The following is a 26,407-nucleotide window of genomic DNA, read 5'->3' on the forward strand; positions in this document are numbered from 1 at the left end:
AAGTGTGGTGTTTGTGTGCACCTGTATCAGACCACCCTGGGAATTTTATATATTTTTTTTGATATATAAAAATATTTATATATATATATATATATATATATATATATAAAACATGCCACATATATCCCCTATATATACATATGTGGATAGATAGATAGATAGATAGATAGATAGATAGATAGATAGATAGATAGATAGATAGATAGATAGATAGAGTGCCAGGGGACAGTTCCCACTCCCTGTGCCCCCAAATTCCTCCCCCCACAAAGGGCAGGGCAGCTCTGACTCATCAGGAGACAGCGGGAAATATTGGAATGCTCAGGAGAGAAATATTGCTGGAATGCTCAGGGATGCTCTGAACAGCCCGTCCTGCCCTGGGCTGGAAAACACCGAGGTCAAGGAAAACACCGAGGTCGGGCTCTTTCCTTCTTGAAAGCAGCAGATCACACCCTCAGCCTTTTAACCATTTATTTCGTAAGAACTCCTCCAAATCTCAAAAATCTCCCGAAATTCCTCGAGGCAAATTCCTGGACATCGTTTGGCAACCACAGGGAAGAAAACCTTGGCGTTGGTGGAATCTCTCTGTACCTGAGGAGCCCCCAGCCCCTTATTTTCTGTAAACTGCCACGAAGTTTCCAAGGGACGACTTCAGGAAATCTTATCCAGCTCTGGGAGCGGGGGGGATACAGTCACAGGACATTGTCCCCATGGGGGGACACACGAGTCACCCGGTGTCCCCTCGAGCCCCCCTCGGACACACAGACCACGCGGCAGCCGCTGCACGTCGCCTTTTATTCCAAAGCTGGAAAAATAAGCTCTTAACTGTGTGTGAATTTGGCTTCAGCAGAGACAAATTGGCAACTGGGGAGGTGGGGGGGGGGGATAATGATCCCGTGTCGCTGCAGCAGCGCATCCCATTCCTGCTCAGACCCCTGGGAAAGCATTCCCAGCACAGCCAAGGGGCTGAATGTACTCCCAGCGCAGTCGGTGAGGGAAGGAAGGACAAGCTTTGTCCTCATCTGTCCCCTTCCTGCTGCTGCTCAGCTCTTCACCCCCCAAAATGGGGGTGTTCTGCTGCAGACACCCCACCAAGCAGAGGGATGAGGTTGGAAGTTGGGTCTGGCAAGGGATCTAAGCACTCCCTGGGCACCATGGCACAGGCTACTGCTTTGGCTGCCCCCACCACGTCCAGCCTGGCGTGGAGACACCCACTGTCACGGAGTGGGGACGAGGAATCAAAGCCAGGAGAGCCCCAGCAGGACTCGGGGCTCCTCGGGCGGAACAGGCTGGAAATTTGGCCCCGGGGGAACTCCCACCACATCCCAGTGGGAATTTGGGGATGGCTGTGGCTCCCGGAGAGCTGCCAGCCCCGGGAGGGGGTGTCACAGCATGCGGGTCACCACCATGGCCAGGAAATCCTCGTAGCTGAGCCGCACGTTCCCCACCAGCGCCGTGTCCTTCTCCCGGAAGGCGTCGGTGAGGCTCTGCAGCTGCATGCAGATGTGGATGAACCGGTCCAGCTGGATGCTGGGGTTGGGGGAGCGCTGGGCGTAGCGGGCCAGCAGCAGCTGGCTGAACTGGGGGCTCAGGTTGTAGCCCATCTGGGAGAAAGCTGGGAGCAAGAAACATCGGGATTAAGCCTTCCCAGCGGGGTAAACTGCGGTTGTGTCCTCCTCCCCTGCTGGCACACACCCCGTGTCCCACACTCCCCGTGTCCCAACACACTGTGGGGTCTATGGAGTTCTATAGGGCTTATGGGGTTTAGGGGGCCTGTAGGGCCTGTGCAGCCTTTAAGCCTTTGGGGCATATGTGGCCCACCTGGCCTATGGGGTCTGTAGGGTCTATGGGGCCTACAGGCCTATGAGCCCCCCTCCCACCACCACGGTGTTCCCTTCCCACGCTTCCCACTGAGGGTGTGAATGGGCAGGGCTCCCCAGAGGGAGGAATCAAACCATGGCACAAATTCCAGACATTTTTCCACCCCCCCTCACACGCCCAAAAGCTCCTCCCAGAAAAACAGGCTTGAGCCACACTCCGTTTAGGGGGGCAGTTCTGGGCTTCCTTAAGGAAGGAAGTTTGTGCCACGGCCCTGCTGCAGCTCGTCACCTCCTGTCCCGTGGGAAGCTCAGTGCCAGCTCTGCCACCATGGCCGAATTAGCCAGCCCAGCATTCCCAGGATGCACCCCAGGAGCTCAGAGACCCCCCAGCCCGGCTGCAGGGACCACACCGGGTGGAGTCACCGGCTGGAAATAAACCTGGAGCAGAGCCAGGATGCTAGGGGATGGGCCAGGCTGTTGACCCTGCCCCTCACCCACCTTGCTGGAGCTCAGTGAAGCTGATGGAGCCTGACTGGTCCCTGTCATACTGCTGGAAGAGGCTCTTCCACTGCTGGATGAAGCGGAGCAGGGCGGAGAAGCCGTACACGTCGATGCGCCCCGTCCGCGTCTTGTCGAACATGTCTGGGCAGGAGCAGGGCAGTGAGGAGTGGAAACGCTGCAGGGACTCCCAGGCAGCCCAGGATCTGTGCCATGGCTTCCCCCAGCCCCAAATTTCTCCCCTCACCACAACTGAGATCAACTGGGACCATTCCATCCCTGAGGCTGGTAAGAACCGGCACTAACGCCTCATGTCGTGGCAAGCTCTGGGTCAGCCTCCACATCACTGGGGCTCTCCTTCTCTTTCTTCCCTGCTTCTCTGGGATCTGGGGCTCACTTGGCCTTGGGCAGAGCTGGGGTTCCCTTTTCCAAGCAGCATTTTGGGCCCCTGATTCGTGTCCTCCACCAAAAGGGCGCCAGGAGCTGCTCGGTTTGCCCAGCCCTGGCTCCAGCTGCTCAGGGGAGCGATGCCCAGGGAACAGGGGAATGCTGCAGGGATGGGTTTCACCCCGGCACAGGTTGACCCCAAATGAACCGGATTAAAAGCAGGAAGAGGGGAGGGAGACCCCCAGACTCACTGATCATCAGCAGGCAGGTCTCATCGTTGAACGACGACCAGTTGTTGTTGACCAGCGCCTGCTTCAGCTCCTTCACGGAGATGAACCCGCTGTGATCCACATCCACGGTCTGGAACCAGGAGAAGGCCTCGGGGTCCACACCCGGGGGGGCACTGCCTGCGTGGGGAGAGGCCATCAGTGGTGTCACCCCCTCAGAGAGGCCACGAGCTGCCCCGTCCCCTGGGAGCGGCTCACAGGGACGCGGCCAACAGCCAGAGCCAGTCAGCACTTCTGCTCCAAGCGGGTTTTACGGCTGTGGGATCCTGGGAAAACAGGTCAGGGAGGGCTGGGTTTGGCACACAGTGTGTGGGGGCTGAGAAGGGGCCGTAAACCAGTGGAGATTCTGGATGGACAAGGAACGAGGGTGCTGCCCCATAAACCTGGCAGTGCCAGGGGACGGATGTGGGGTGTAAAGTTTTATTGGTGGTGCTCAGGGCTGTGGCCTCCTGGCACTTCCTCCTCCTCCTCTTCCTGCTCCTTCTTCTCTTTCTCCTCCTCCTTTCTCTCCTCCTCTTCCTCCTTCTCCTCCTCTTTCTCCTCCTCCAGGATTTCAAATTAATAATAAAATGGGACTTTGCCTTCCACTCACGTTGAATTCTGCTGAGCTGGGCGAGGGGCAGCCGAGACCACCCCTCCTGGCACCGAGTGGGGCTGGCACACGGCGGGGACTGGGCTGGGGACCCCCTCAGCCCCTCACCCCCGACCTGAGGAGCCCCCCGCCCCGACCCTCCCTCCGTCCCGGGACCACCACACAGAGACCCTCGCACTCACCTCCTGGGGCCGGCCCTCCGTATGGCCCGGGCTGGGGGCCGCCATAGGGGCCGCCGTAGGGACCCCCGGGTGGGGGCTGCCCGTAGGGACCCCCGGGTGGGGGCTGCCCATAGGGACCCCCAGGTGGGGGCTGTCCGTAGGGCCCTGGGGGCGGCCCCCCGCCGTAGGGAGCCCCGGGATACGGGCCGCCCGGGGGGGCTTGTCCTGCGCCGGGGAAGCCCTGGGGAGGGCACAGAGCCGGGGTGAGGTGGGCACCGGGACGGACCCCGCGACAGCCCACCCCGCGCCCCCCGCCCCTGCCCCCTCTCGCGGAACAGCCTCCGGTCCTACTCCCGACCCCCGTTCACGTCCCCGGTCGCTGCCGCCGGTCTCGGTCCCGGTCCCGATGCCCATCCCAGTTCCTGGTCCCGATGCCCATCCCGGTCCCCGGTCCTAAGTCCCTGTCGCCGCCTCCTGTCCCCGTCCCCGATCCCAATCCCAGTCCGCGGTCCCGGGTTCCTGCCATGGCCCTCGGTCCCGGTCCCCTGTCTCGATCCCGTTCCCGGTCCCCGGTCCCGGTCCCACCTGTCCCGGGTACGCCATAGCGTGCCCTCCGCCCCGGCCCCGCCCCGGTGACGTCACTGGCAGAACCAGCACCCATTGGCTGAGAAACGCGTCCACGCGGAGACTCCGCCCCTTTTGGAAGTCACGAACACGCGGGAGCTGCCGGCTCGGGGGGGCCTTAAAGTGGTAACGGGACCACCGTGTCCCGCAAGGATCGCGTTGGGAGCTGCCCGGGAGCAAGGCTGGAGTTCCCCGGGAGCAACGCCGGGATCAGCCTGAGAGCGGATCTGCCTGGAAGTGAGACTGGCAACCCCCCAAGATCAAGGTTGGGATTGCCCTGGGAGCAGGACTGACACCCCGTTAGGAGCAGGGCTGGGATCTCCCTGGGAAATCGTCTGGGGTTCCCAGATATTCCAGCCATGGCCAGGATCAAACCAGGAGCAGGGCCTTGATGAGCCTGAGAGCAAGGCGAGAATCCCAAGATGAGAGCTGGGATCTCCCTGGGAGCTGGGCTGGGATCCCCCCAAATCACAGCTGGCATCTGCTGGGATCAGGGCTGGGATCTCCCCAGGAACTGGGCTGGAATCCCCCAGGATCACGCCTGGGATTGCCCAGAAGCTGAGCTGGGATTTCCCCTGGGGCAGGACCGGGATGCCCTGGGATCAGGGCTGGGTTTCCTCCCAGACCCCCTCATCCATCAGTCCCAGGGTCACAGGGAGCTCGCCCACGCCCCCAGCTGGGGTGGCCTCAGGACCGGCCAGAGCAGCATCCCAGGGGAACAGGGATGAGGACACGCAGAGATCCCTCTGTGCCATCACGGAGCGGGAGGCGCGGGGGGCACCAGTACGGGTGTATTTGCGGGGGCAGGATCCACCCGCCCTCGCCATCCCGACGGAGCTGTACAACCCCCGATCCCAGATCCCGCCCCCCCCGAGACAGGCACGGCCCCGGCACAGCGGGGAAACAATATTAACAGCAAAGCCGGGGGGCGCGGGGACCCTCAGCCGAAGGGGCCCTTGACGTTCTTGGGCTGGAAGAGGGGCTGCTCCACGGGCACGGCTCCCAGGCACTCCGCCGGGCTGCAGTGCCCCGCCTTGCCCGGCTGCCCCGTGGCGCCGGGGGGGCCGGGGATGCCGGGGATGCCCTGCTGCCCCACGGGGCCCGGGGGGCCCATCTTCCCGTAGCCCGGCGGTCCCTGGGGACCTGGAAGAGACGGAGAGAGAGAGGGAGGTGGCACGAAGCCCCGGCGTGGGGCTGGTGGCCACGCGGAGGGAGGGGGCTCACCTGGGGGTCCTGGGGGGCCGCTGTCCCCCATCACCCCAACGCCCTTCTCGCCTTTCTCTCCTTTGGCTCCCGGCTCACCTGGAAGAGACGTGGATGGAGAGGGGTGAGATCCTGGCACAACTGCAATATCCCGGCATCCAGGGACACCGGGAACACCCTGGGGACACTGGAAACGCGCCAGTGACACTGGGAATGCCCCCCGGGAGCAGCACCTACCCCTCATGCCCGGCACTCCCTGCCGCCCCTCTCTGCCAATCTGCCCCGGCATCCCTGGAGAGCCCGGGGGTCCCGGCCGGCCGGGCAGCCCGTCCTTCCCGGGGGGACCGGGTCTGCCCGGGGACGCCACCATCTCCACCGGGAAGTGCAGCCGGGATGTGTAGTACGCCATCCGCTCTGCGGGGACAGGGACAAGCTCAGTGCCGGCGGGAACGGGGGACGGGGGGTCACCTCGTCCCCACCGCCCCGTTGTTACCGTCAAACATCTTGTTCAGCTCCTGCCGGATGAACCTCTTGATCTCGTCATAATTCACCACGTCTCCCTGGGGACACACGAGGGGACACACGAGGGGACACGGCCACCACGCCCCGCGGGGGATGGGGTCCTTCACCCCCACCCCTCTCCACGGCCACCCCTCCTTACCATCATCCCCGGGGGTCCCGGCAGCCCGGGGCTGCCCGCGGGTCCCGGAGAGCCGGGGAGTCCCCTCTCTCCCGCGGGTCCCCGTGGCCCCACGAGGCCCATGGAGCCGCTCTTCCCTGGCCCCCCGGGCATTCCAGCTCTGCCCTTCTCCCCGGGGTACCCTCTTTCACCGGGGGATCCAGCTTCGCCCTGCGGGGATGTGAGAGGCAGAGCTCAGCCCCCGTATCCTGAGGGGTGGTGGGGTTCTGGGATGGCTGGGGGGTTCTGGGATGGCTGGGGGATGTCAGGATGGTTGGGGGATGTTGGGATGGCTGCAGTGGCACAGCCAGACCCCCCTCACCTTCTGTCCCGCCGGTCCCGCAATGCCCGGCTTTCCTGGAGGACCCTGAGGACACACAAATGAGCAGGGTGGCAGGGGTGTCCCCACCATGAGCACCCTGGGGGTCCAGCAGGGCAGGAGAGCTCCAGAACCCACATTCCTACCTCTTTGCCGACGGGTCCATCTGGTCCCTGCTCCCCCTGTGAGACCAAAGTGTGTGACAGTGACCACCACAGCGATGACCACAGGGTGACCACCAGTCACCAGTCCTCAAGGTCCCCGGGCTGTGCTGCACTCACCGGTGGTCCAGGGTGTCCTGGGGGTCCTGGCTGGCCTGGCATCCCTGGCAGACCTCGCTCCCCCACAGAGCCACGCTCACCCTTCAGCCCCTGCACGGAGGAGGGAGCCGGGAACACCGGAATCAGCACAGGATGGGCACGGGGACCCCCAAACCCACTCTCTGTGGCACCCACCCAGCCCCACCCTGACCCCAAATCCCACAGCTGGGGCTGTGGTGGGGGCTCCAGGACTCACCACTCCAGCAAGGCCAGCGGGACCCGGCTGTCCTGGGCTGCCAGGGGGTCCCTGGGGGCAGAGACAGGGGTGTCAGCTGGGGGGCCGTGAGTGATGACCCCACTCCCCGCACCAGAGGGAGTCCCCACTGTGATCCCTCCTGGTGCACCGTGGGGGGCAGGTCCAACTTACGATGAGCCCTGGGGGTCCCTGGCGGCCTTGGGGTCCCATGGGCCCGGGGTCACCCTGAGGAAGATGGGGTGATGAGGAAGGCAGGGTGGTGAGGAGGAAGGCTGGGTGAGGAGAGGCTGCACGGTGCCCAAGCAGTGGGCTCACCCCTCACTCACCTCAGCTCCCGGCCGGCCTGGGCTCCCCGGGGGACCAGGTTTGCCACAGTCACCCTAAAAAGAAGGAAGGGACATTGTGAGCAGAGCAATGCATGGATACCCTGGCCCAGGACCCAGGTCCCTGGGGATGTCACCACCAAGTGTCCCCATCCCTCACCTTTGGTCCTGGCAGACCTGGGTGTCCCGTCTTCCCCTTGAAGCCCTGGAGAGAGAAAAGAGCTGGGTGGGAGTCCCAGATCCCGCCAGCAGAGCGAGGCAGGTGACCCTGACCAGGGATTCCATCTTCCCCCTGGGTCTCAGTGTCCCCAGGAAGACACAGTGGGACAGTCCTGGCTCAGGGGACCCCCAGGCCTGGCTGCAGGGACGTGCCAGGCACTGAGCGCCAGGGAGGGATGACAAGGAAAGCTGTCACTCACCGGAGGACCCATCATCCCTGGTGGGCCAGGGGGGCCTGGATCACCCTGGAGAGAAAGAGACACGGGTTGGGAGTGTCCTGGGCAGGGATTGCAGGGTGGCTGTCCCCCACCAGCACCCCAGAGAGCCCCAGAGCCTCACCCGCAGCCCTGGCTTGCCATCCTTGCCATCCAGACCTTCCAAGCCAGCGGGGCCCTGCGGGGACAAGGTGAGGATATCAGCGGGTGGTTTGCACTGAGGGGCCCTGGGGGTCCCCGAGGGACCTGCTCTGAGCACCGCAGGCCATGGCAGGGGGTCCCTGGTGAGTGGGAACAGGTCCCTGGGGAGTGGGAATAGCCAGTGGTGCTCGGGGGGGTCCCCTCTGCCCCCAAGGGGACACATGGGAAGGGTCTTACCTGGATGCCCGGAGGTCCTGGGGGTCCAGGGGGTCCTGGCATCCCAGTGGGGCCTCGCATGCCCTCGCTGCCCTGTAAGAGCCACAGGAGGTCACGAGCACAGCCAGGGTACCAAACCCGGCCACAGCCCAAGGGATGAGCAGTGCCATCACACAGCCACGCCCCCGTGGCACTGACCCCTGGCACTCACCTTCTCAGCCATGGGCCCTGGTGGCCCAGCTGGACCGACCTTCCCTGGGAAGCCGGGGGGACCCTAAAGAGAAGGGGGTGTTGAGAGAGGGGGGTCCCAGGTCACACATCCTGCTGCCTCCAAACACCTTAACGGGATTGGTCTGGGGCTCCTCCCTGCATCTTATCCCACGGGATGTGCCCGTGTTCCCCCTTGTAGAACCCCCCCATCCCTGGCCCCGTGGGGACATGGGGACATACAGCCAGGGATGGGCATCACCTCCATGGGACACCCTGCTGTGCTGGAGCAGGGTATGTACTCACCGGTGGTCCTGGGAAGCCAGGCTGGCCCTGGAAACCCTGCAGAGAGATGAGAGCTGAGCAGGACCCCGAGAGCCACATCCTGCCCGCTGGGGGTCCCTGGGGGTCCCTGTACCCCTGGGGGTGCTCACCTGATCCCCCTTCTCGCCGGCGCTGCCCGGGAGCCCCCGCTCTCCCCGTGGTCCCTGTGGAATGATGGGATGAGGTGGTGGGGAGCACCCCACTGCACCCACAGCCTCCCCCCTCCCTCCCCACAGCCCCCCGGGGGCCGTCAGGGTGGGCACCTACCATAGGCCCTGCGGGACCGGGGGGCCCATCCACGCCGGGGGGTCCCTGGGAAGGCAGGAATGGGGTCAGATGGATGGGGCTGGAAGGGCCTCAGCCCTGGTGCCCACGGTGAGAGGAGGCACCTGGGAGAGCCCCCAGCCCCTCTGCCCCCAGAGCATGGCCCCCAGGGACTCACCAGCTCCCCTTTCTCCCCGGGGGGGCCCACGTAGCCTCGCTCGCCTTTGATGCCCTGGGGGAGGAAGGAGATGGAGGGGACAAAGCGGGGCACTGGGCAGGGAGGGGACATGGCACATGGAAGAGGAAGGATGGGGGCACAGGCAGGGCATGCACGGGGCACGGGTGAACGGGGCAGGGAGGAACAGGGCACTGGGAATGTGTGGGATGGGACTGCATGGATGGGACATGGGTGTGCCCACTGGGGGTCCCCCAGCTGCAACTTGGATGCCCCAGTGAGCACCAGGAGGGACATGGGGACCCCCGAGGGGGCTGGGGGCTGGCAGAACCTGCCTGGCTCCCCACAGTACTCACGGGCAGGCCGGGGGGGCCCATTGCACCGGGGTAGCCGGGCTGTCCTGGAGGTCCCTGTGCAGGAGGAGGAGGAGAAGGATGTTGAGCCACCTGCAACGCCCCAGCCTGGTGCCCAAAGCCCGTGGGACACCAGTGTCCCCCCTGTCCCCTCCTCACACACCACTCACCGGCTCCCCTTTGGCTCCAGCAAGCCCAGCAGGGCCACGTTCCCCTTGGAGACCCTTTGGGGGGAGAAGAGAGGAGCTGCAGGGGGGTCTCCTACAACCCCTGCCCGGGGCTGTGCCCGCCTGGCAGCAGGACCCGGGCACAGCCCGCAGGGTCTGTGATCTCCACCAGCCTGCCTGGACCCCTGGGCACCAGGGAAGACCTGTTTGGCACTGGCTGTGCTCCCTCCACCCACGGCACAGCCGTGGGCACCAGGTCCAGTGTGAGCCCAAGTGCTCGGACCCAGACACTGCCACTGCTGCCTGTGCCCCCCACACGCCGTGACCTGCGGGCAGGACCCACAGCCCAGCCCTGGGGAGGCTGCGTGGGGTGCCCAGCTCCTGGCACCCAGCACATGGCCCAGCCTGGAGCCTCCCATGCCCCCAGGGAGTGGGTGACACAGGGACAGCCGGGAGCCCCTGGGCCCCACGCCACGGGACCGCTGGGGTGGGTTAGTGGGGTGACGTGGTGTCGAGGTGACGCGGGCTGGACAGGACACGCTGGCACACGGCAGAGCGACGACCCCCAGAGCCCCCCAGAGCCCCACACAGACCGTGTGACATTAGTGGACGAGGGGACACGAGCAGGAGGGCCGGATCCTCCGAGAGCCGCCGGCACAGCCCCGCCACCAGCTCCTGCTTGGAGCGAGCACGGGCGGGAGCAGGAGGATGGAGATGGATGGAGATGAGGATGAGGATGGAGATGAAGATCAAAATGGAGATGGTGGTGAAGGCTGCATGACCACACAGGAGGGACCAAGGGAGGAGGAGGAGAGTGAGCCCAGGCAGCACTGGCTGCACAGAGGATCCTCCTGGTCCCCACGAGGGGCTTCCCTAGGGGCAGCTACCACCAAGGTGCCACCCAGCCCATCCCACAGGAGCTGCGACAGGACACCAATCTGGGGAGGCAGGTCCCTGGCACACCAGGAGCCGCTGAGCTGAACCAGGTCCCATGATGATGAAGGGACCCAACACGTGGCACCAGGGCTGGTGAGTGCCAGCGCCACATCCCTGAGCTCAGGAAGGGCATTCCCAGATCCTGGCCCACCAAGACCCTCTGCTTTGGGATGGAGGGGGTGGGAATGGGAGGATGGAGATGGCGTGGAAGAGAAATGGGGCAGCTGTGCTACGGCTGCTCCCAGGGGGGACAGGGACAAGGGACACAGCCAAACCAAGCGGCAGCGACACAGGGCACAGAGCGGAGCCGTGCTGGGTCCTTACGGGCAGTCCGGGTGCGCCCGGCGTTCCAGGAAAGCCTGGGGGGCCCTGAGGGGAGAAACAGGGAGGTCACAGCCTGGAAAAGGCACGGGGGAGCCTGGGCTGAGCCCTCAGGGAGCCACAGAGCTCCTGCTCCATCTCTGGGCTGGCAGCACCTTCACCTCCATCTCCAGGCTGGGACGTCCAGGCCATGCCGCGCCTCCACCTCGCCATGGCCGCGTCCCTCTGCCCATCACCACGGCCTCGGGGCACGGGGGCAGCCCCCTTGGCAACTTGCTTTTAGGGCCTCCAAGCCCTGCAGGACCACACCATGATGCCCACACAGCCTGGTAGCCCCTCACCCCGGGCACAGGTACTTACGATGGGCCCGGGTGGTCCGGGGGGTCCCCGCAGTCCTGGTGAGCCCTGGGGAGAGACGGAGGTGTCAGGGGAGAGGGGGACAGGGACCAGCTCTGAGGGGCACTGAGGGACCAGCCATGACCCCTGGGAAGTGCTGGGATGGAGGGGGGTCTGTGGATGGACTGGAGCTCACCCACCTGCTCGCCTCTCTCACCAGGGATGCCCGGGGCACCCGGCAACCCGGGATGGCCGGGACAGTCGGTGTCAGGGCTGTCACCCTGCAGGGAGTAGGGATGTGTCAGAACCCCGGGTTGGCTCTGCCCACTACCCACTGCCCACTGCCCACCACTGAGCCCTGCCAAGCCCCCCCAAAGCAGCCTCTACCCCCCAAAGCCCCATCTGCTCCCACAATGGGGGTACAGTCTCTGCAGCACCCTGGAGTCAGACTGGGATATCAGCTCATCACCAGGGGCAGGGGGATGTGGATAGGGGGGACACTCTTCACTCACCCGAGCCTCCTCCTCTCTCGGGAACTGGGCAAAGCACTGGAAGAAAACCCAGGAGTCACCCAGGGATCACCCCGGAGGAGCTGTGGGACACAGCGGGGCTCGGAGCCCCTCACCCCATATCCCTCAGGGGCTCAGCTCCCCCTGCTCCAGCCTGCACTGGAACGGGACAAGCCTGTCATACTCCTGGGAACCCCACTGGGGCAGGCAGAGACTGTGTGTGGGATCCTGCCCGCATTCCCAGCAGGACCAGCGTGCCCCGAGCGTGTCCAGAGCGTGCCCACCGTGTGCCCAAAGCGTGTCCAAAGCGTGCTGCTTCCCACAACTGCCACACCATCCGAGGCCCAGGGAGTTGGGAGCATCTCTTCACCTCACCCCCCAAAAAACCCAGAGGGTTTTGGGCACCAAGGTTCCCACCCAGAGGTGGGAATACTCACGCGGGCGCAGCTCTCGCTGCCGGGGGCGCCCGGCATGCCCCCGTCCCCCTTCTCTCCCTCGACACCTCTGGGGGCTTCCAAGGCTGCCTGGAGCTGGGCACAGTCCCCACAGAGAGTCTGGGGGGAAAAGGGGGAGTCAGGGGCACCCCAAGGCCTTTGGGGACCACGGGGCAGGAAGGTGACACGTCCCCACACTCTCACCTTCAGCACCTCGATGTTCCTCTCAGCCATGACGGCCAGCGGCCCCTGGGAGAGATGGAGGGAGGGATGGAGGGAATGGAGGGAGGGAAGGATGGAGGGAGGGATGGAGGGAGAGATGGAGGGACTGTCCCACAATGGGGGAGCAAGACGTTGGGCACGGGGGACACTGCCACGGGCACGGGCACCACCCACCAGGTCTCCTGCAGGCCCAGGCAGCCCTGGCAAACCGTTGTGTCCTGGCATTCCCTAAATCCAAGGAGAGGGTATTTAAAGCCCCTGCTAAAAGCCTGGCAGGACCAGACCCGCTCCCATCTCCTGCCTTCCCATCACTCACCTGGCGACCGGGGGCACCGGGGGGGCCAGGGGGACCGGGGGCTCCGGGGGGGCCCTGCAAGACCCCAAAACACAATCAGAGAGAGGCAGGGGGTGAGGTGGGAGTGGGGGGGGATGTGTGGCACAGCACCCACCTGCGGGCCTGGCTGTGGCTGCCAGGACATCCCAGTCCACAGCCCTGGGGCTCCCTGGGGACGAGAGAAGGGGGAGAGGGGGAGGAGAATTTGATGGAGGGGGGGGTTGAGGGGGATCAGGGTGCGCCCGTGGGGGTGAAGCAGAGCCTGGGGTGCCCCTGGGCACTCGTGGCACTCACTGGCATCCCGGTATAGTTGGGGTCCTGGCGGGGGCTGGAGGGGCAGGAGCACTCCCCGGGGTCTCCCTGCGGAGAGAGGGGGTGAGGGCAAGGAGGGCAGGAGGTGGAACAGGGGGTACAGCTCCACCCAGCCCCCAACTCACCTTCTCTCCCTGGGCACCCTTCTCCCCCTGCCAGGAGGAAAGACGGAGAATGGGTGGGTGCCCCCCATGCCCCCCACCCACAGTGAGCATGGGGGGCACCAGCTCAGCTCACACCCTGGGCACGGCCCCCCTGGCACCCTCCACACGTACCGGCTGTCCAGCAGAGCCGGGGAGCCCCCACTGCCCTTCGGGGCCCTGTGAGGAAGAGGAGGGTGAGGAAGCTGCCTGGCTCGACCCCTGGCACGGCAGGTTGAGGGGCTGGGGGGTGGCAGTGCCCATCCCAGGGGGGCAGGACGTACCGGTGGCCCTGTGACGCTGGTCCCTGGTGGTCCAGGAGGTCCCACGGCACCTTTGGGTCCTGGAGATCCCTGCAGGGGAAGGACAGCAGGAGTAGGGGGCAGGTGGGGGGGCACAGAGGGCTGGGGGATGTTCCCTTACCTTGGCACCTTTCTCTCCTGCCGTCCCTGGAGGTCCCTGGGGTCCAGGGGGGCCCTGGGGGCAGGAGAGGGTGTTAGTTGACCCAGACAGCCCCCCAGTGAGCTGAGGGGACAGCACTGACCCCAGGTTGGGATGGCCAGGGCCCCCCTGCCACTGCCCACAGGGAGGGCTGACGCTGCAGGAATTGGGGGGGCTGGTGGCTGCCCCATCTCCCAGGACTGGGCACCCTAAATTGCTACTCACAGGTGTCCCGGGGGGTCCGGTGCTCCCGGGGTCTCCCTGGGAAAAGCAGAGCGTGTGAGATCTGGCAGAGCAACCCAGCACGGCACAGCACGGCAGGGCACGGCATGGGCACCCCAAAACCCACCTGTGGTCCCGGCTGGCCGATCCCCCGGGGTCCTGGCTCACCCTGGGGAGATGGAGGGGCAGTGAGGTGCCCTCAGGACCCACCCCCCAAAACCCAGCCCCTGCACCCCACTCACCTGCAGCCCCTTCAGCCCAGGAGGGCCCTGGACCCCCGGCAGCCCTGGCTTCCCCTAAAACACACCAGGGTCACCCCAGGGCACGATGCCATGGGCACCGTGGCCGTGGGGAGGGGGCACTCACGGGTCTGCCCGGCTGGCCGATGCCAGGGGGGCCCTGGTCCCCTTTGGCCCCGGGTTTTCCTGGGATGCCAACCACATCTGAGAGGTCCCCAAGTGGAGCAGCACTGGGCTCGCAGGGGTCTCCCTGTGCAGGAGGGGATGGGAGAGGGATGGAGGGGTGGGTGGCACCACAGTGACAGGGGACAGGTCCCCAGAATAAGGGGGTCTCACCTTCTCTCCTTTGGGGCCGGTCGGACCCCTGATTCCAGGCTCACCCGACAGCCCTGGGACACCGGCCATGCCCGGCGTGCCCGGGTCCCCAGGGCTGCCAGCGTCCCCCTGGCAAAGAGAGGAGACATGGGGAGGGGAGGGACATGGCTCACAGAGGTCACAGCCACCTCTGCCATCACCATCCCCGCTGGGACCCCCACAGGCCCTCTCACCTTCTGCCCCTTCTGTCCAGCGTCGCCCGGTCTGCCCTGGGGAAACAGAGGAACAGGTCAGGCTGGAGCATCCCCCCAAAACTGGGCACGGGGGGCACGGGGGACACTCACCGCTCTGCCTGGAGGGCCATTCTTGCCCCTTTCTCCTGGTGGCCCTGGCACAGCCACCGCTGTCGCTGCCCCTTGGAGGGCCTGTGGGGTGGGAGGGCACTGCCCGCACGGCTCACCCTGCCGAGGGACATCCCGCTTGGAACGTGGCTTTGGGGACCCTCCCGTGCAATGAGCTGCACAGGTCTCAGCTGGGGAGGTGGCATGGACAGGGCAGGGAGGGAGGTCCCCATGGCAGGGCTCACCTTCTCTCCTTTGAGGCCCTGCACACCCGGATCACCCTTCTCTCCTGGGAGCCCCTGCAGGGAGAAGCCACGGCAGAGGTGAGACCATGGCCCCCAAAACCAGTTCCTGCCACCCCTGAGCCCCTACATCCCCCCTACCCCCCTGTGCCCCCACTCACCGGTCTGCCCGTGGGTCCCAGCTGGCCACTGTCCCCCTGGAACGGAGCAGGGACAGGGACAGGGTCAGACAAGGCTGTCCCAACCCCATGGGGTGATCTCCAGCAATGTGGGAAGGGCGGTGGGTGTGGGAGTTACTCACCTTGTCACCCTTGATCCCAGCCAGCCCGGGGAGCCCCAGGTCACCCTGTTGAACACCCCCCATGGTCACACCCCCAGCACCCTCGGCAGCCCTGAGGTGACTGGGGTGTCCCCCCAGGACCGGGGTTTCCCCCCTCAGCCCCAGGACTCACCGGCAGCCCCGGCTCACCCTCAAACCCCTCGGCAGGACCCCGGCGCAGCGCAGCAAGGACACGGACGTCGCAGGACAGGCACGAGTCCCCCTGGGAGGGTGGGACAGGGGACAGCTCAGGGGGCTGCAGGGGCTCAGAGGGAGGGTGGGACAGAGGGTTGGACTCTCACCTTCTCCCCTTTCATCCCCTGGATGCCACGATCTCCCTGGGAAGCAAACACAGGAGCTGGGCTGGGTGCTGCCAGCACGGGCTGGACACTGCTTGGTATCCCCAGAGAGGGACAAGCCAGTCCACCCCATGTCACCTACCCTGTCCCCTTTGGGTCCTGCAGGGCCAGGTCTGTCCTGGGAAGGGGGAATCAAAAGGGAGCATCAGGGATGCTGAGATGAGCCCCTGCTCTGCCCTCCACCCCACGAGCCCCCAGGCTCAGACTCACCGAGACCCCGTCCCTGCCGGGCGCTCCGGGCTCTCCCCTGGGTCCCGGCTTGCCGGGCACCCCGATGGCACCGAGCACCCCCTCGGTGACAGTGGGACACACCTCACACGGCTCGCCCTGCCCGGTGGGGACAGTGAGACACAGCCCAGGCCGGGGGGTCCCTGGAGTGGCCCCCGAGCAGCCCCGAGGTGAGGGAGGGGCACCAAGGTGGGGCTGTGCTGGCACCAACCCATGGCACAGCCCCCTGCCCCGGTCACCCTGTCACTGCACCCACCTTGTCTCCTTTTGGCCCCAGGTCGCCGGGGGGACCCTGTGGGAGGAAGGTGAGGATGGGGCTGCATCATGGTGCCCTGGCAGTGCCACCCAGCACCCCCCTGATTGTCCAGCAGCAGTGGCACTGGACGATCCCAGCCTCGAGCGAGGCCGCTGGATCACTGGATGATCCCAAACCCCTCTCAGTTCCTGGGCTTGGATCCCACCACTGCTCTGGCCAAACAGCCACGACCTTGAGCCAAGAAACCCGTCCCTGACCCCGGGTGTTGGCTCCAGGCTGCCGGTACTCACGGGTGTCCCAGGCGATCCTCCGGGTCCAGGAGCTCCCGAGCTGCCCTGGAGCCAGAGATGGGAAACCCTGAGCCCAGCAAAGGAAAACACCACAGCCCTTGGCACCCCAGGATACCCTCCCCTTCCCCAGGGGGGTTTCCTGCCCCCAAGCCAGGTCCTTGAGCCACCCAGCTGGGGCTTGAGCAGGTGGCAGCTCCACCAGCCAGCACTGGCTCAGTCATGGTAGATCCAGCTCCTAATCCCAGTCCCCACCAGCCCCCATGGGCAGTGAGGGGCAGCTGGGACCCCTTTCCCTCCGCTCACCTTCTCTCCCTTCGGACCTGGGGGGCCACCAGGGTCACCCTGAAAGGAACAGAGGGTGGTGTTAGCTCTGGAACACCTCACCCCTTGCCATGGTACATGTCACCCAGGCAAAGCCCCTGGGCAGGGGGGTCCTTACTGGCTTCCCTGGAAAGCCGATCCCTGGAGAGCCCGGCTTCCCTGGGGGTCCTGGCTCGCCAGCCAGCCCCTCGGGTCCCACAAGGCCAGGATCACCCTGGAAGACAATGGAGGGGGGATGTCAATGGCAGTGCTGCCACTGGGTGACACTGGGTGCTGCCACTCCCACCTCCTCCCCCCAAAATCCCCCACCCACCTTCTGGCCCTTGGGGCCCACCACGCAGATCTCTCCAGGCCGGCCCTGTAGGGAGGGGGAGCAGGGTGTGAAGGCTCTGTGTGTGCACCCACGGGCGGGCTGGTCCTGCAGCTGGACCCCACTGCCCGGGGGGGTGCCCAGGGACCCCCTGGCACTACTCACATCACGCCCTGGGCGCCCCGGCTTGCCCTGCAGTCCCCCATCGCCCTTCTCGCCCTTCTGGCCCTGTGGGACAGATGAATGTCACTTGTGCTGTCACCCACGGCATCGCCCGTGCCGTCACCCCTGCTATCCGGGTCGGCCCCAGCAGGTCCTGGCACCGCTGCTGCCACCCCAGGAGACACAGCTCAGGTGTCCCTGCTGCACCCTCAGCACCCACAGCGGGGCTGGACTCACCTTCTGCCCGTCAGCACCAGCAGCCCCCGGGACCCCCTGCGTGGGAACAGCAGGAACAGAAGTGGGTGCCCACGGGTGGGTTCGTGCAGGGTCCCCCTCTGCTCTGATTTCTGCCCCTTTTGTCCACCCACCACCCACCCACAGAGCTGGACCCTCAGGGCTGGACCCAAGGCACACCAGCCGCCCAGGGGGGGCCAGCGCAGTGTCCCCACGCCGTGTCCCCACAGCCGAGTGTCACTCACCACCTCTCCACGCTGCCCCTTCTCGCCCCGTGGCCCCTCAGCGCACTGGGGAGGAGGAGAAGGAGGTGAGTGGGGCAGCAGAGGTGGGGAGGGGGGCTCGGGGAGGGTCAGGGGGGTCTCACCTGCACGGGGCCGCCGGGGTGGGTGCGCACACAGTCAGCGCCCTGCGGAGGGTGGGGGAGGTGGCTCAGGGGCTCTGCCCCAACCACCCCAGCCAAGGGTGGGGGGCCATGGGGGGCAGGAACACCCCCAGGGCGGCAGGACCCCCCGTATGCCAAGGACCCCGCAGGGATCAGCCCCTGTGCCCACCCGGGACTTGGTTGGGGACACTCACACGATCGCCCTTGTCCCCCTTGGCACCGGCGGTGCCGGGCAGGCCTCGCTCGCCCTTGGTGCCCTGCAAGAGAGGGGAGGTTTGGGGGACAGAACGGGCACAGGGGTCCTCGTGCCCATGTGCGTGCCCAGGGCTGCAGGCAGGGATGCTCCAGGCACAGCGTGGCCACGTCCCTGCTGGGGCTGGGCCCTGGGGGGGTGACAAACCTACCTTTGGGCCTGAGGGGCCGAGTGTGACCTGGGGAGAGAGCAGAAAGGTGTCCCAGAGCCCCCCAGGGTCGTGGTGGCTCCAAACGGCGGCAGGAGAGCCCCGACCCTGCCGTGGTCCCCATCCTCCCAACACCCTGTCCCCAAGTGCCACCTCAGGAGCCCCATGAGGCATGAGGGGTACCAAACACCCACCAACCCCCCATCAGCCCCCCCACACCTCCAGCCAGCGGTTGCTGCAGGAATGGGGCCACATCTGGAAGGGATCAGAGACCTTCCCCACAGCCAGATGTTGCAGAGCCCCGGGCCAGAAGGAGCCATGGGTCGTGGGGGGCCGGTGATGATGGCAGAGGGGTGGGGGACACCCCTGAGCCAGCACCCCCGGTGGCTTTTGCTGTCCCCATCTCCCAGCCCAGCCAGGCTGAGCCAGGGTTCCCATGTCCTGCCAGCACAGCCTGGTGCCACACTCACGTTTGTTGATGCCATCTGTGCCGAGCAGGGCGGGCACTGGAAGAGACAGGGATGGGGGCTTGGACCGGCTTCACGCACTGCCCATGGCACCCCAAACCCTACAGCACCCACCCCTCCATGGCACACATCCCCCCATGGGCACTGCCCCACTCCCCTGGGCACCCCAAACCCGTGGGGTTGCCCCAGCAGCACCTCCCCATGCCCTGGATGGAGAAGGGAAACCCCGCTGTGTTTGCTCCCAGGGGAGGTGAAGAGGTGCCTGCCTGGCACCCGGCTCTCCCTGAGGCTTTGTGGCTTGACCACAGCTCCTCCAGCCAAACCAGCCACTCCACTCTGCTCCCATGGGATCGGGAACAGGCAGGATGGGGCTGCAGGATGGACCCCGTGCTCCCATGGGCCCCAGCCCACACTGCTGGACCTGATCTACACCCCAGGGATCCCCAGCAGGATCCCATCACTGGGATACAGCAGCCCTGAATCCCCGTGGTGGGACAGGGATCACACAGACACGCAGGGATGAGGAACAGGAGCGCTGGAGACGCTTCCCAGCTCTGGCAGCGCTCCGGAGACGCTCAGAGGGAACAAAGAGGCCCTTGGCCATAGCTGGGATCACTCCAGCAGCAGCAGAGAGTAAGTGGGGCCTCAGTTCCTGCTCGGGGGAGCAGAGCGGCCGCTTCTGCCCTGCTCTTCCATCCCTGCAGCTCTGGCAGCAGTGGAGAGTTCCCAAATGCCACGGGTCAGACCCAGCCCAGGGGGTGGGTGGGCCCCTGGGATGGCACTGGTGGGAGGAAAAGGAGTGGAGCTGGGAATGGCAGGACCAGGCAGCCAGGCTGGGACACCCTGTGCACTTCCCCTCACCTTTCCCTTGGGATCTTCCTTCAGGCTGGTCCTCCCCGAGGTTCTCACCGGCTCCTGTGGACAGAGAAGAGCACCCCTGGGTTATCCCACCTGTGAACTCCTGGGTGCTACCTCTCCATGAAGGAGAAGGGTTATCCTGGGTTATCCTGCCTGAGGCACCCATGGATGAGGCCCGTCCCGGGACCATAGGATCCCTCCCCTCCCTCATTCCCAGGCCCTCGGTCACCGCCAGCTCCCTCCCTCGCCTGGCGCGGTGGAAAGACTGAGGCAGGGATTTTCCAGGGGCTGGATCTGTGCGGCTGCCGGCTCAGCAGCACCCGGCACGGCAGCTGAGCCACTGCCCATCCCGCGGGGCTGGGACCACTCCTGTGCTGGGATGGGGACGGGGATGGGGACTGGGAGGGGGACCGGGAGGGGAACACCGGAGCTCACGGTGCCCAGCGGCTCCTCCAGGCAGAAGCATCGGGTGTAGACGCGACCCTCGGGCTGTGGCACCATCTCGATGAGGTTGCTGCTCTGCATCAGCTCTGCCTGCCGACGGGTCTTGGGAGCTTCCGTCTGGCACTTTGGGGAGAGAGAGGGGTGGTGGGGAGCTGCCAAGGGGAGAGCCGGGAGCCCCAGTCCTGCCCGAGCACGCGGTGTGACTCAGGAGAGGGATGTACCCCACGCTGGCCGTGGGGAGAGGCACCACGAGGCCACCACGAGCAGGAGGTGACCCACAGGGGATCCCCTGGGGAAAACCCTGACCGTGCACAGGGCCATTCCAGGGTCCAGCTGGGATTGGGGTGGGGGATTCAGGAGCACTCACCCCGCTGGCCGAGATCTCACAGCATCCCTCCTGCCGGGCCAGCTCGGCATCACAGTAGATCTGGGCTTGCTGGATGTCAAACTGCAGTGGGTGGGGGTGGTAGGTCAGGGCTGGCAGGTCAGGGGTGGCTCCAGCCCCGTGGGCAGAGGTGCCCTCACCCCACTCACCCGGACCGGGGTGCCACGCACGGCGTCCAGCCCCAGGAAGGCGTTTCCCTCCAGGGCCAGGGCCCGCCGCGGCGCCAGCGGCTTGGAGGAGATGGAGGAGCAGTCGAGGTGGACGGAGACGGCGCGGCCCTGCACGGCCACCACCACCTTGTGCCACCGCCCGTCGAAGAGGGACGCCACAGCCTTCCCCGCGAACACGGCGCTGACGAACGCGGCCCCTGCTGCCCTGGCCTGGAACTCCAGGCTCTTCTCGGGGCCGTGCACGGACAGGGAGAGCTGGGCACAGAGGGGACAACGCTCAGGGATGGTTTCTGGTTGTCCCTGTGCTGCCCGCGCATCCCGCCGCCCTCCCGCGGCTGTACCTGGGGGTATCCCTGCCGGTCGGTGATCTGGAACAGGTACCAGTGCTCCCCGGTGCTGTTTTTCTTCAGCAGCAAGGTGAAGATGAGGGTGAAGGTGGGGGGCAGCCCACGAGGAAACACCTGCCTGTGGGGATGGAAGGGATCAGAGAGGTCAGGGGGCGGCCGGACCCTGCACCAGGATCTGGTGCTGGAGTTGGCACCAAGGGCGGTGGCAGCATCACCCCAAGATCCCCCCGTGAATCCTGCCAGGCTCTGTCCCCACCGGTGGCACCCCAGATGCCATCGTGGTGGATTCAGCCCCAGCTGCACCATCCCCATCCCTGCCCCACACCCTGCACCCCGAACACCACCCTCCTGGGGTGGCTGCAGCACCCAGGGCCATGCACTCATCCCCCCAATATCCAATTTTCCCCTGAGAAGCCAGGAAATACATCCACAAGCCCCAAGGCTCTGTGGAATGGATAGCAGTTCCCCAGTGGGACTGTGCCCAGCTCGCCCACAGCCCACTCAACCACTGGAAATATTTGCTCTGGGTTCTGCTCCGCTCCCGGCCTCAGCTCCAAGCCAGCAATTTTCCAAACCACCCCTCTGGAGCTGGACCAAGGGATGGGGAGCAGGACAGGGCCCATGGTCCCCTCTGTTCTCCGTGGGACATTCTTGCTGGGCGCTGAGGTGGGTGAGCACCCATAGGTGCCCACCTGGAGCTAACAACCTGGGTAGGGCTGTCCATCCCCCCACTCAGCACTCCCCACAGCTACATCTGGGGTGCCAAAGGCACCCAGCCAAGAGCAACACCACTCTGGAGCCACCCTGAAGCCACCTAAGGATTTGGCTGCCCAGGTCAGGAGCCAGGGCCGGGTTTCCTCTCCCCCAGGAGTGCCCCATGCCCGGTGTGGCTGCGTGCCAGCCCCGGGGCAATGCGGGGACAGGCTGGAGGAGGCAGGCGTGCAAACCGCAGCGGCTTCCTCCAGGAACAGCTCCCAGGGACGTGGATCCGCTCCCATCTCGCCACGCTGCAGCATCCCTGCCAGCCCTGCCACGGGCACAGCCGGGCAGGACGCACCAGAGGCGGAGAGGACGAGGGCCATGCTCTGTGTGCCTCCCCCCAGCAGACCCCCCCGGACCCTGCAGTGCCTGCTCGGAGCTCTGCAGCGTCCTGAGCTCGTCCAGACCCCTCGGGCGCCTGCCAAGCGCAACCACAGAGCAGCCACAGAGCCCTGGTTGCGTAAGGCTTGGCCACCACCCAGCTGAGCTGCGACAGCCCGTGATTTACTTTCTAGGAGGAAGGTGTCTGGGCAGCCCCCGGGGTCCCCTGTGTCCCCCAGGGTGCCTCAGGTCACCAGTACGAGCGCAGGGCAAAGCCCACCCGGCTTCCCCCTGGGCTCCATCCTTACAGCGCACGGGGATGGGGCCTGGGGGAGCTTTGGTCAACCAGAGCCACCCCCTGAGCCCCCCACACACTCACTGGGTGGGCTGGACCAGGGGCACAGCCCCCAACCGCAGCACTGCCGGCCCCCAGGCGCTGCGGACCTTCTTGATGGACGAGATCTTCAGCAGGTCGAACCTTTTGATCAGGTTAAAACCTGCAGGGCAGAGCGGAGGAGGTGAGACCTGGCCCTGGCACAGCGTGACGCTCCCCAGGCAGGGCACAGAGCCCACCCTCTGGGTGTCAGGGCTGCCCAGGGACCCCCCTTTGCAGGGTGAGAGGGGCTTTCCTTACCTGTTATGTTCTCATACTTGTCCCCAACCAGATCCTCGTCCCAGAGCTGCGGGCACAGCTCCCCTGAAAGGCAAATCAGCACATCACCGTCACCGCAGCACCCCCAGGAGCACAGTGGGACAAGCAGGGGGGCTGCTGGTAGCACAGATCCAGCAGGGATCCACTCCCACAGCAGCACTGGTTCCCGGGAGCATGGAGGAGGGAAGCTGGAGCCCTCCAGGAGCCGTTTGGAGGGGAACAGGCAGTTGATCTCAGAGCCAGCCCCTTCATCTCCCACAGCCAGTTCACCAGGTGAAATGCTTTCCCCAGTTCACGCTTGTTTTGCCTCGAGACATTTCCACAGCTGGAATCAGCATCAGCCGACTCGGACGGGTGCCACGGACACCCACAGCGTGGAGGTGGCACCCAGGGCTGCCCTCTGGCCTTCCTGTCCCATCCTGGTGACAGCTCAGGCCTGGTGGCCCAGGGGACAGGCGTGAGGGTGCAGCCAGGGGACAGCAAGAGGCTGGAAGTGCCGTGTGAGCCGCGATCACGGGGATGCTGCTGCTGTTTGCACTGATGAATTACTGCTCCAGCGGCATCAATCCACCTCCACTGGATGCACCAGATGTTGGGAGGTGCGAGATAAAGGAGTAAACAAGGAGGTAGTGAAAGAGGAATTTGTTTTGTCTCCATGCACACCAGCCCTGGAGCGGGGATGGCCACCAACAATTCACTCGCCTCCTCCTTGGCTGTTCCTGGGGGGATTTCTGACCCACCCTCCCAGCCCCACTGCCCACCTCCATCTCTGCCCTCAGAGAGGGCCCTCATGCACCACCACGCTGCTTCTCCCCCAGGCTGACCACTCACACAGGGTCAGCAGTGGTGTGGGGGGGTGCCCCCACCCTCGGGACCCCCGACACGGCAGTGGCAGGGGGGGCTGTGCATGTCCCGGCTGGGGGCAGAGCTCCCTCCTGCTGGCGCTGAGATCATCCTCAGCAGGCCAGGGGACGGAAGGCAGAGCATAAATCACCCCGGCCCAATCTCTTTGAAGCCTCTCCCAGCCCTGGTGCAGATCCTAAGGGAAAATCTCATCTGTCCAAGCCTTGTATCCTTAAGGAAAGGCCAGGAGATGGGAGGCCAGGCCGTGCTGGGCTCCAGGGTCCCTTCCACGGGCAAACCCAGGCCCCCCAGACAAGCCACTGCTCCACCCCCACAGAGCCTGATGCAACCACGGCGTCGCTGCCAGCGGCTCCTCCCCGGCATCCGCCTCGAGCTCGTCCCACACCGGGACCCAGGCACAGTGACCCCGTGGCCAGGGACACCCCGGCAGAGACCCCCGTGGGCTCAGTCATCGTCCCCCTGTGCCCTGCTGCACGTGGACAACCCCCAGCCCCCACGGCCAAACCTCTTCCCAGCTCGCAGCTGGAGGCCAAAACTCCCTTGGGAGCTCTGTGCATCCCTGCCACAGCCCTGAGTGGTCCTGGCTCACCTACCCCACACGTGCTGCCGGACACGCTGCCGGCGCTGCCAGCTGGCACCTCCACGAGCACGGCCAGGGCTGCGGGGGCGATGCCGGGGTGTCCCTGGGCTGGCTCCCCACGGCTGGGCTCGCTCAGCTCTCCCTGGCCCCCTGCCCACACGGGATGCTGAGCACAGCCCCGCAGCCCGGGCTGGCCGGCGCGCAGCAGGGAGCCGACGTCCACAGCCACCGCGCCGGTCCTGGCACGTGGTGACCACGGTGTCTCCAGCCAGCCTGCCATCCCTAGGTCTGACCAAAGCCTCCCCAGGGACATGCAAGGAGGGGGCTGCTCCCGTGCAGACCCCAAGCCCTCGCTCCTGGTGTCCCTTACCTTCCACCGGTGGCGGCTCCTTCCCCTCGCAGGCACTGATGAGCCCCGTGAGCACGAGGGCCCAGAGACCCCTCATGGTGCCCGTGGCAGCAGCTCAGGGCCAACACAGCTGCCTGCAAGGGAGAGACATTGGGCAGCAGCATGTGGTGGGCACCAGCCCGTGAGGTTGCCAACAACTGGGACACTACCAGCAAAGCCACCAGCATGGAGTTGGTGCTGACCCTCTTGGCTCCATCAAGTTTTGGGGGTCAGTGCAGCCTCCCCTTATCCACTGCTGGATCACCATCTGCTCCACACCCACCCCAAGCACACGGGGCAAGCCCCAGCATCCCATGGGTTCAGTCCAATCAGAGCACCTGGATTCACTCCAAACATCCGGAAACGTGAAGACTGAGATTCTCCAGTAGGGATCTCATGGGCACCTACTGCATGAACCCCCCCTGGAAGGTCTCGCTCCCCCCTGTTTTGTCTCCCGGTCCCGAGTGAATCCCGGGGTGTCCCAGACCCTGCAGGTCACCCCGACCTGGCCTCCCCCCTGCTTCCTGCCACGAGGCAAGGCCGGGCTGCACGGAGGGAGACAGAGTCGGGACAAACCGGACACAGTCCGGCTCCACCGGCTGCTGCCAGACCGGGACGTGCATCCCTGAGCCTTCATCCCACGCACAGCATCCAGGGACCCTCGTGTGCAGGGACCCCTGAACCCCCCTACCCCCACCAGTGCTCCCCGCCCCGCTCCCCATCTCCCCCCGGCCGTTCCCCGCCTTCCCTACCCCGCACCCTCCGCACCGGCGGGTCCCCGCGGCCCCGGGGCGGTGATTAACTCCGCTTATTAACGGGGAATCCCCCGCTCGCCCTGTCCCGTCCCGTCCCGTCCCGCCCCGCCGCGGGGCCGGGCTCTGCCGGGCTCTGCCCGCTCCCGGTGCGGGGTTGTGCGGGGCTCACCTGCGCGGGGCTCGGCGGGGACGGGGCTGCCCGGACGGTGCGGGACACCGGGAACTCCGCCGCGGGACACCGGGAGCCGCCGCGCCGCCCCCGCCGCCTTCCCCGCCTCCCTCCGGGGGGGCCCGGAGAGCCGCCCCCCAGCGCTGCCCGCCCTCCACGCCCCCCCCAACCCGGGGGGGCCCTGCGCCGCCGCCCGCCTTCGCATCCCCGCCCTCCTCCTCCTCCTCCTCCTCCGCCCCGGGTGCCTCCCCCGGCAGCGCCCTCCTTCCCCTCCCCACCTCGGGGGCTGGATCCCCGCCTGGAGGAGTGAACCCCGATCCCGGGGGTGGGAGTGAAGCCCGTTCCTTGGCTGTCATCCCTGTAGAGCAGCTCTTTCTCCCCACGGGTGGTGGCACCGCTGGCCAGAATCTCTGTCCCTTTGGGGCAGAACCTCGGGGAATGGTTCTCAGGGATGCTCCTCCTCTGGCTCCAGGTGGAGCAGCTCCCGGCAGACCCCGCTGTGACACGGAGCTGCTGTCCCATCCCCGGTGCCCTGGGGTGGCTTGGGGACAGCCTGGCTCAGGACAGGGCACCTGGGGTCAGAGCCCCGAGACGGGATCCCTGCCACCACCCCTCCCGCTGGCACTGTGCTTGCTGCCATGTCCCCAGCGGCAGAGCTTCCCAGACTTCCCAGAGCCTCGCCAAGCCCTGCAGGGATCCGGCACCCATCCCAGCTCCCAGCTCTGCACCCTGCTGGGACGTGCCAGCCTGGAATGCTGCCCCGGGGCCCCGCTGCCCAGCTCCTCTCAATCATCCCCTGTCCACATGTGCCGGGGGCACCCTGATTCCCCACAGGCAGGGAGGTGGCAGGGAACAAGCCCACCCCACGCAAAGTTTGGGTATGGGGGCCTGGATTGGCATTCACTGGCACCCCCATCCTTGCATCCCTGCTCCCAGTGATGCCCAGCATGGC

At 66.0% G+C, this 26,407-nt stretch overlaps 2 protein-coding genes across 2 annotated transcripts; both read right to left on the reverse strand.

Annotated features, from left to right (window-relative positions):
* Positions 1-941: 941 nt before the first annotated feature.
* Positions 942-4,363, reverse strand: PEF1 (penta-EF-hand domain containing 1). Its single transcript, XM_027904714.1, has 5 exons — positions 4,328-4,363; positions 3,764-3,983; positions 2,954-3,109; positions 2,316-2,459; positions 942-1,612 (listed from the first exon to the last, which is right to left on the reverse strand). Exons 1-5 carry the CDS (start codon positions 4,343-4,345, stop codon positions 1,383-1,385), a joined length of 768 nt encoding a protein of 255 aa, XP_027760515.1. The 5' UTR covers positions 4,346-4,363; the 3' UTR covers positions 942-1,382.
* A 789-nt stretch (positions 4,364-5,152) lies between these two features.
* On the reverse strand, positions 5,153-25,660 carry COL16A1 (collagen type XVI alpha 1 chain). Its single transcript, XM_027904710.1, is given in 72 exon segments — positions 5,153-5,509; positions 5,591-5,668; positions 5,807-5,983; positions 6,063-6,129; positions 6,231-6,419; positions 6,571-6,615; positions 6,714-6,749; positions 6,849-6,938; positions 7,084-7,134; positions 7,255-7,308; positions 7,410-7,463; positions 7,567-7,611; positions 7,826-7,870; positions 7,965-8,018; positions 8,219-8,290; positions 8,409-8,471; positions 8,711-8,746; positions 8,839-8,892; positions 8,996-9,040; positions 9,171-9,224; positions 9,524-9,577; positions 9,691-9,744; positions 10,948-10,992; positions 11,305-11,349; positions 11,481-11,561; positions 11,793-11,828; positions 12,227-12,343; positions 12,428-12,472; positions 12,620-12,673; positions 12,762-12,815; positions 12,895-12,948; positions 13,074-13,139; positions 13,217-13,243; positions 13,367-13,411; positions 13,516-13,584; positions 13,655-13,708; positions 13,898-13,933; positions 14,022-14,063; positions 14,137-14,190; positions 14,261-14,383; positions 14,470-14,577; positions 14,682-14,717; positions 14,793-14,909; positions 15,035-15,088; positions 15,193-15,228; positions 15,333-15,377; positions 15,484-15,573; positions 15,653-15,688; positions 15,792-15,827; positions 15,920-16,036; positions 16,194-16,229; positions 16,484-16,528; positions 16,787-16,825; positions 16,923-17,018; positions 17,118-17,162; positions 17,280-17,342; positions 17,514-17,549; positions 17,756-17,800; positions 17,878-17,919; positions 18,090-18,152; positions 18,300-18,326; positions 18,767-18,802; positions 19,625-19,678; positions 20,057-20,188; positions 20,433-20,513; positions 20,600-20,875; positions 20,962-21,085; positions 22,427-22,544; positions 22,682-22,744; positions 24,514-24,626; positions 25,037-25,076; positions 25,456-25,660. Coding segments are annotated over 72 exon segments (5,121 nt in total). The 3' UTR covers positions 5,153-5,306.
* Between the last annotated feature and the right edge of the window lie 747 nt (positions 25,661-26,407).

The sequence above is a fragment of the Empidonax traillii genome, unplaced genomic scaffold, assembly GCF_003031625.1.
Source record: "Empidonax traillii isolate 1590-97213 ecotype Southwest subspecies unplaced genomic scaffold, ASM303162v1 scaffold1079:size189651, whole genome shotgun sequence".
In the NCBI taxonomy this organism is placed as follows: Eukaryota; Metazoa; Chordata; class Aves; order Passeriformes; family Tyrannidae; genus Empidonax; species Empidonax traillii.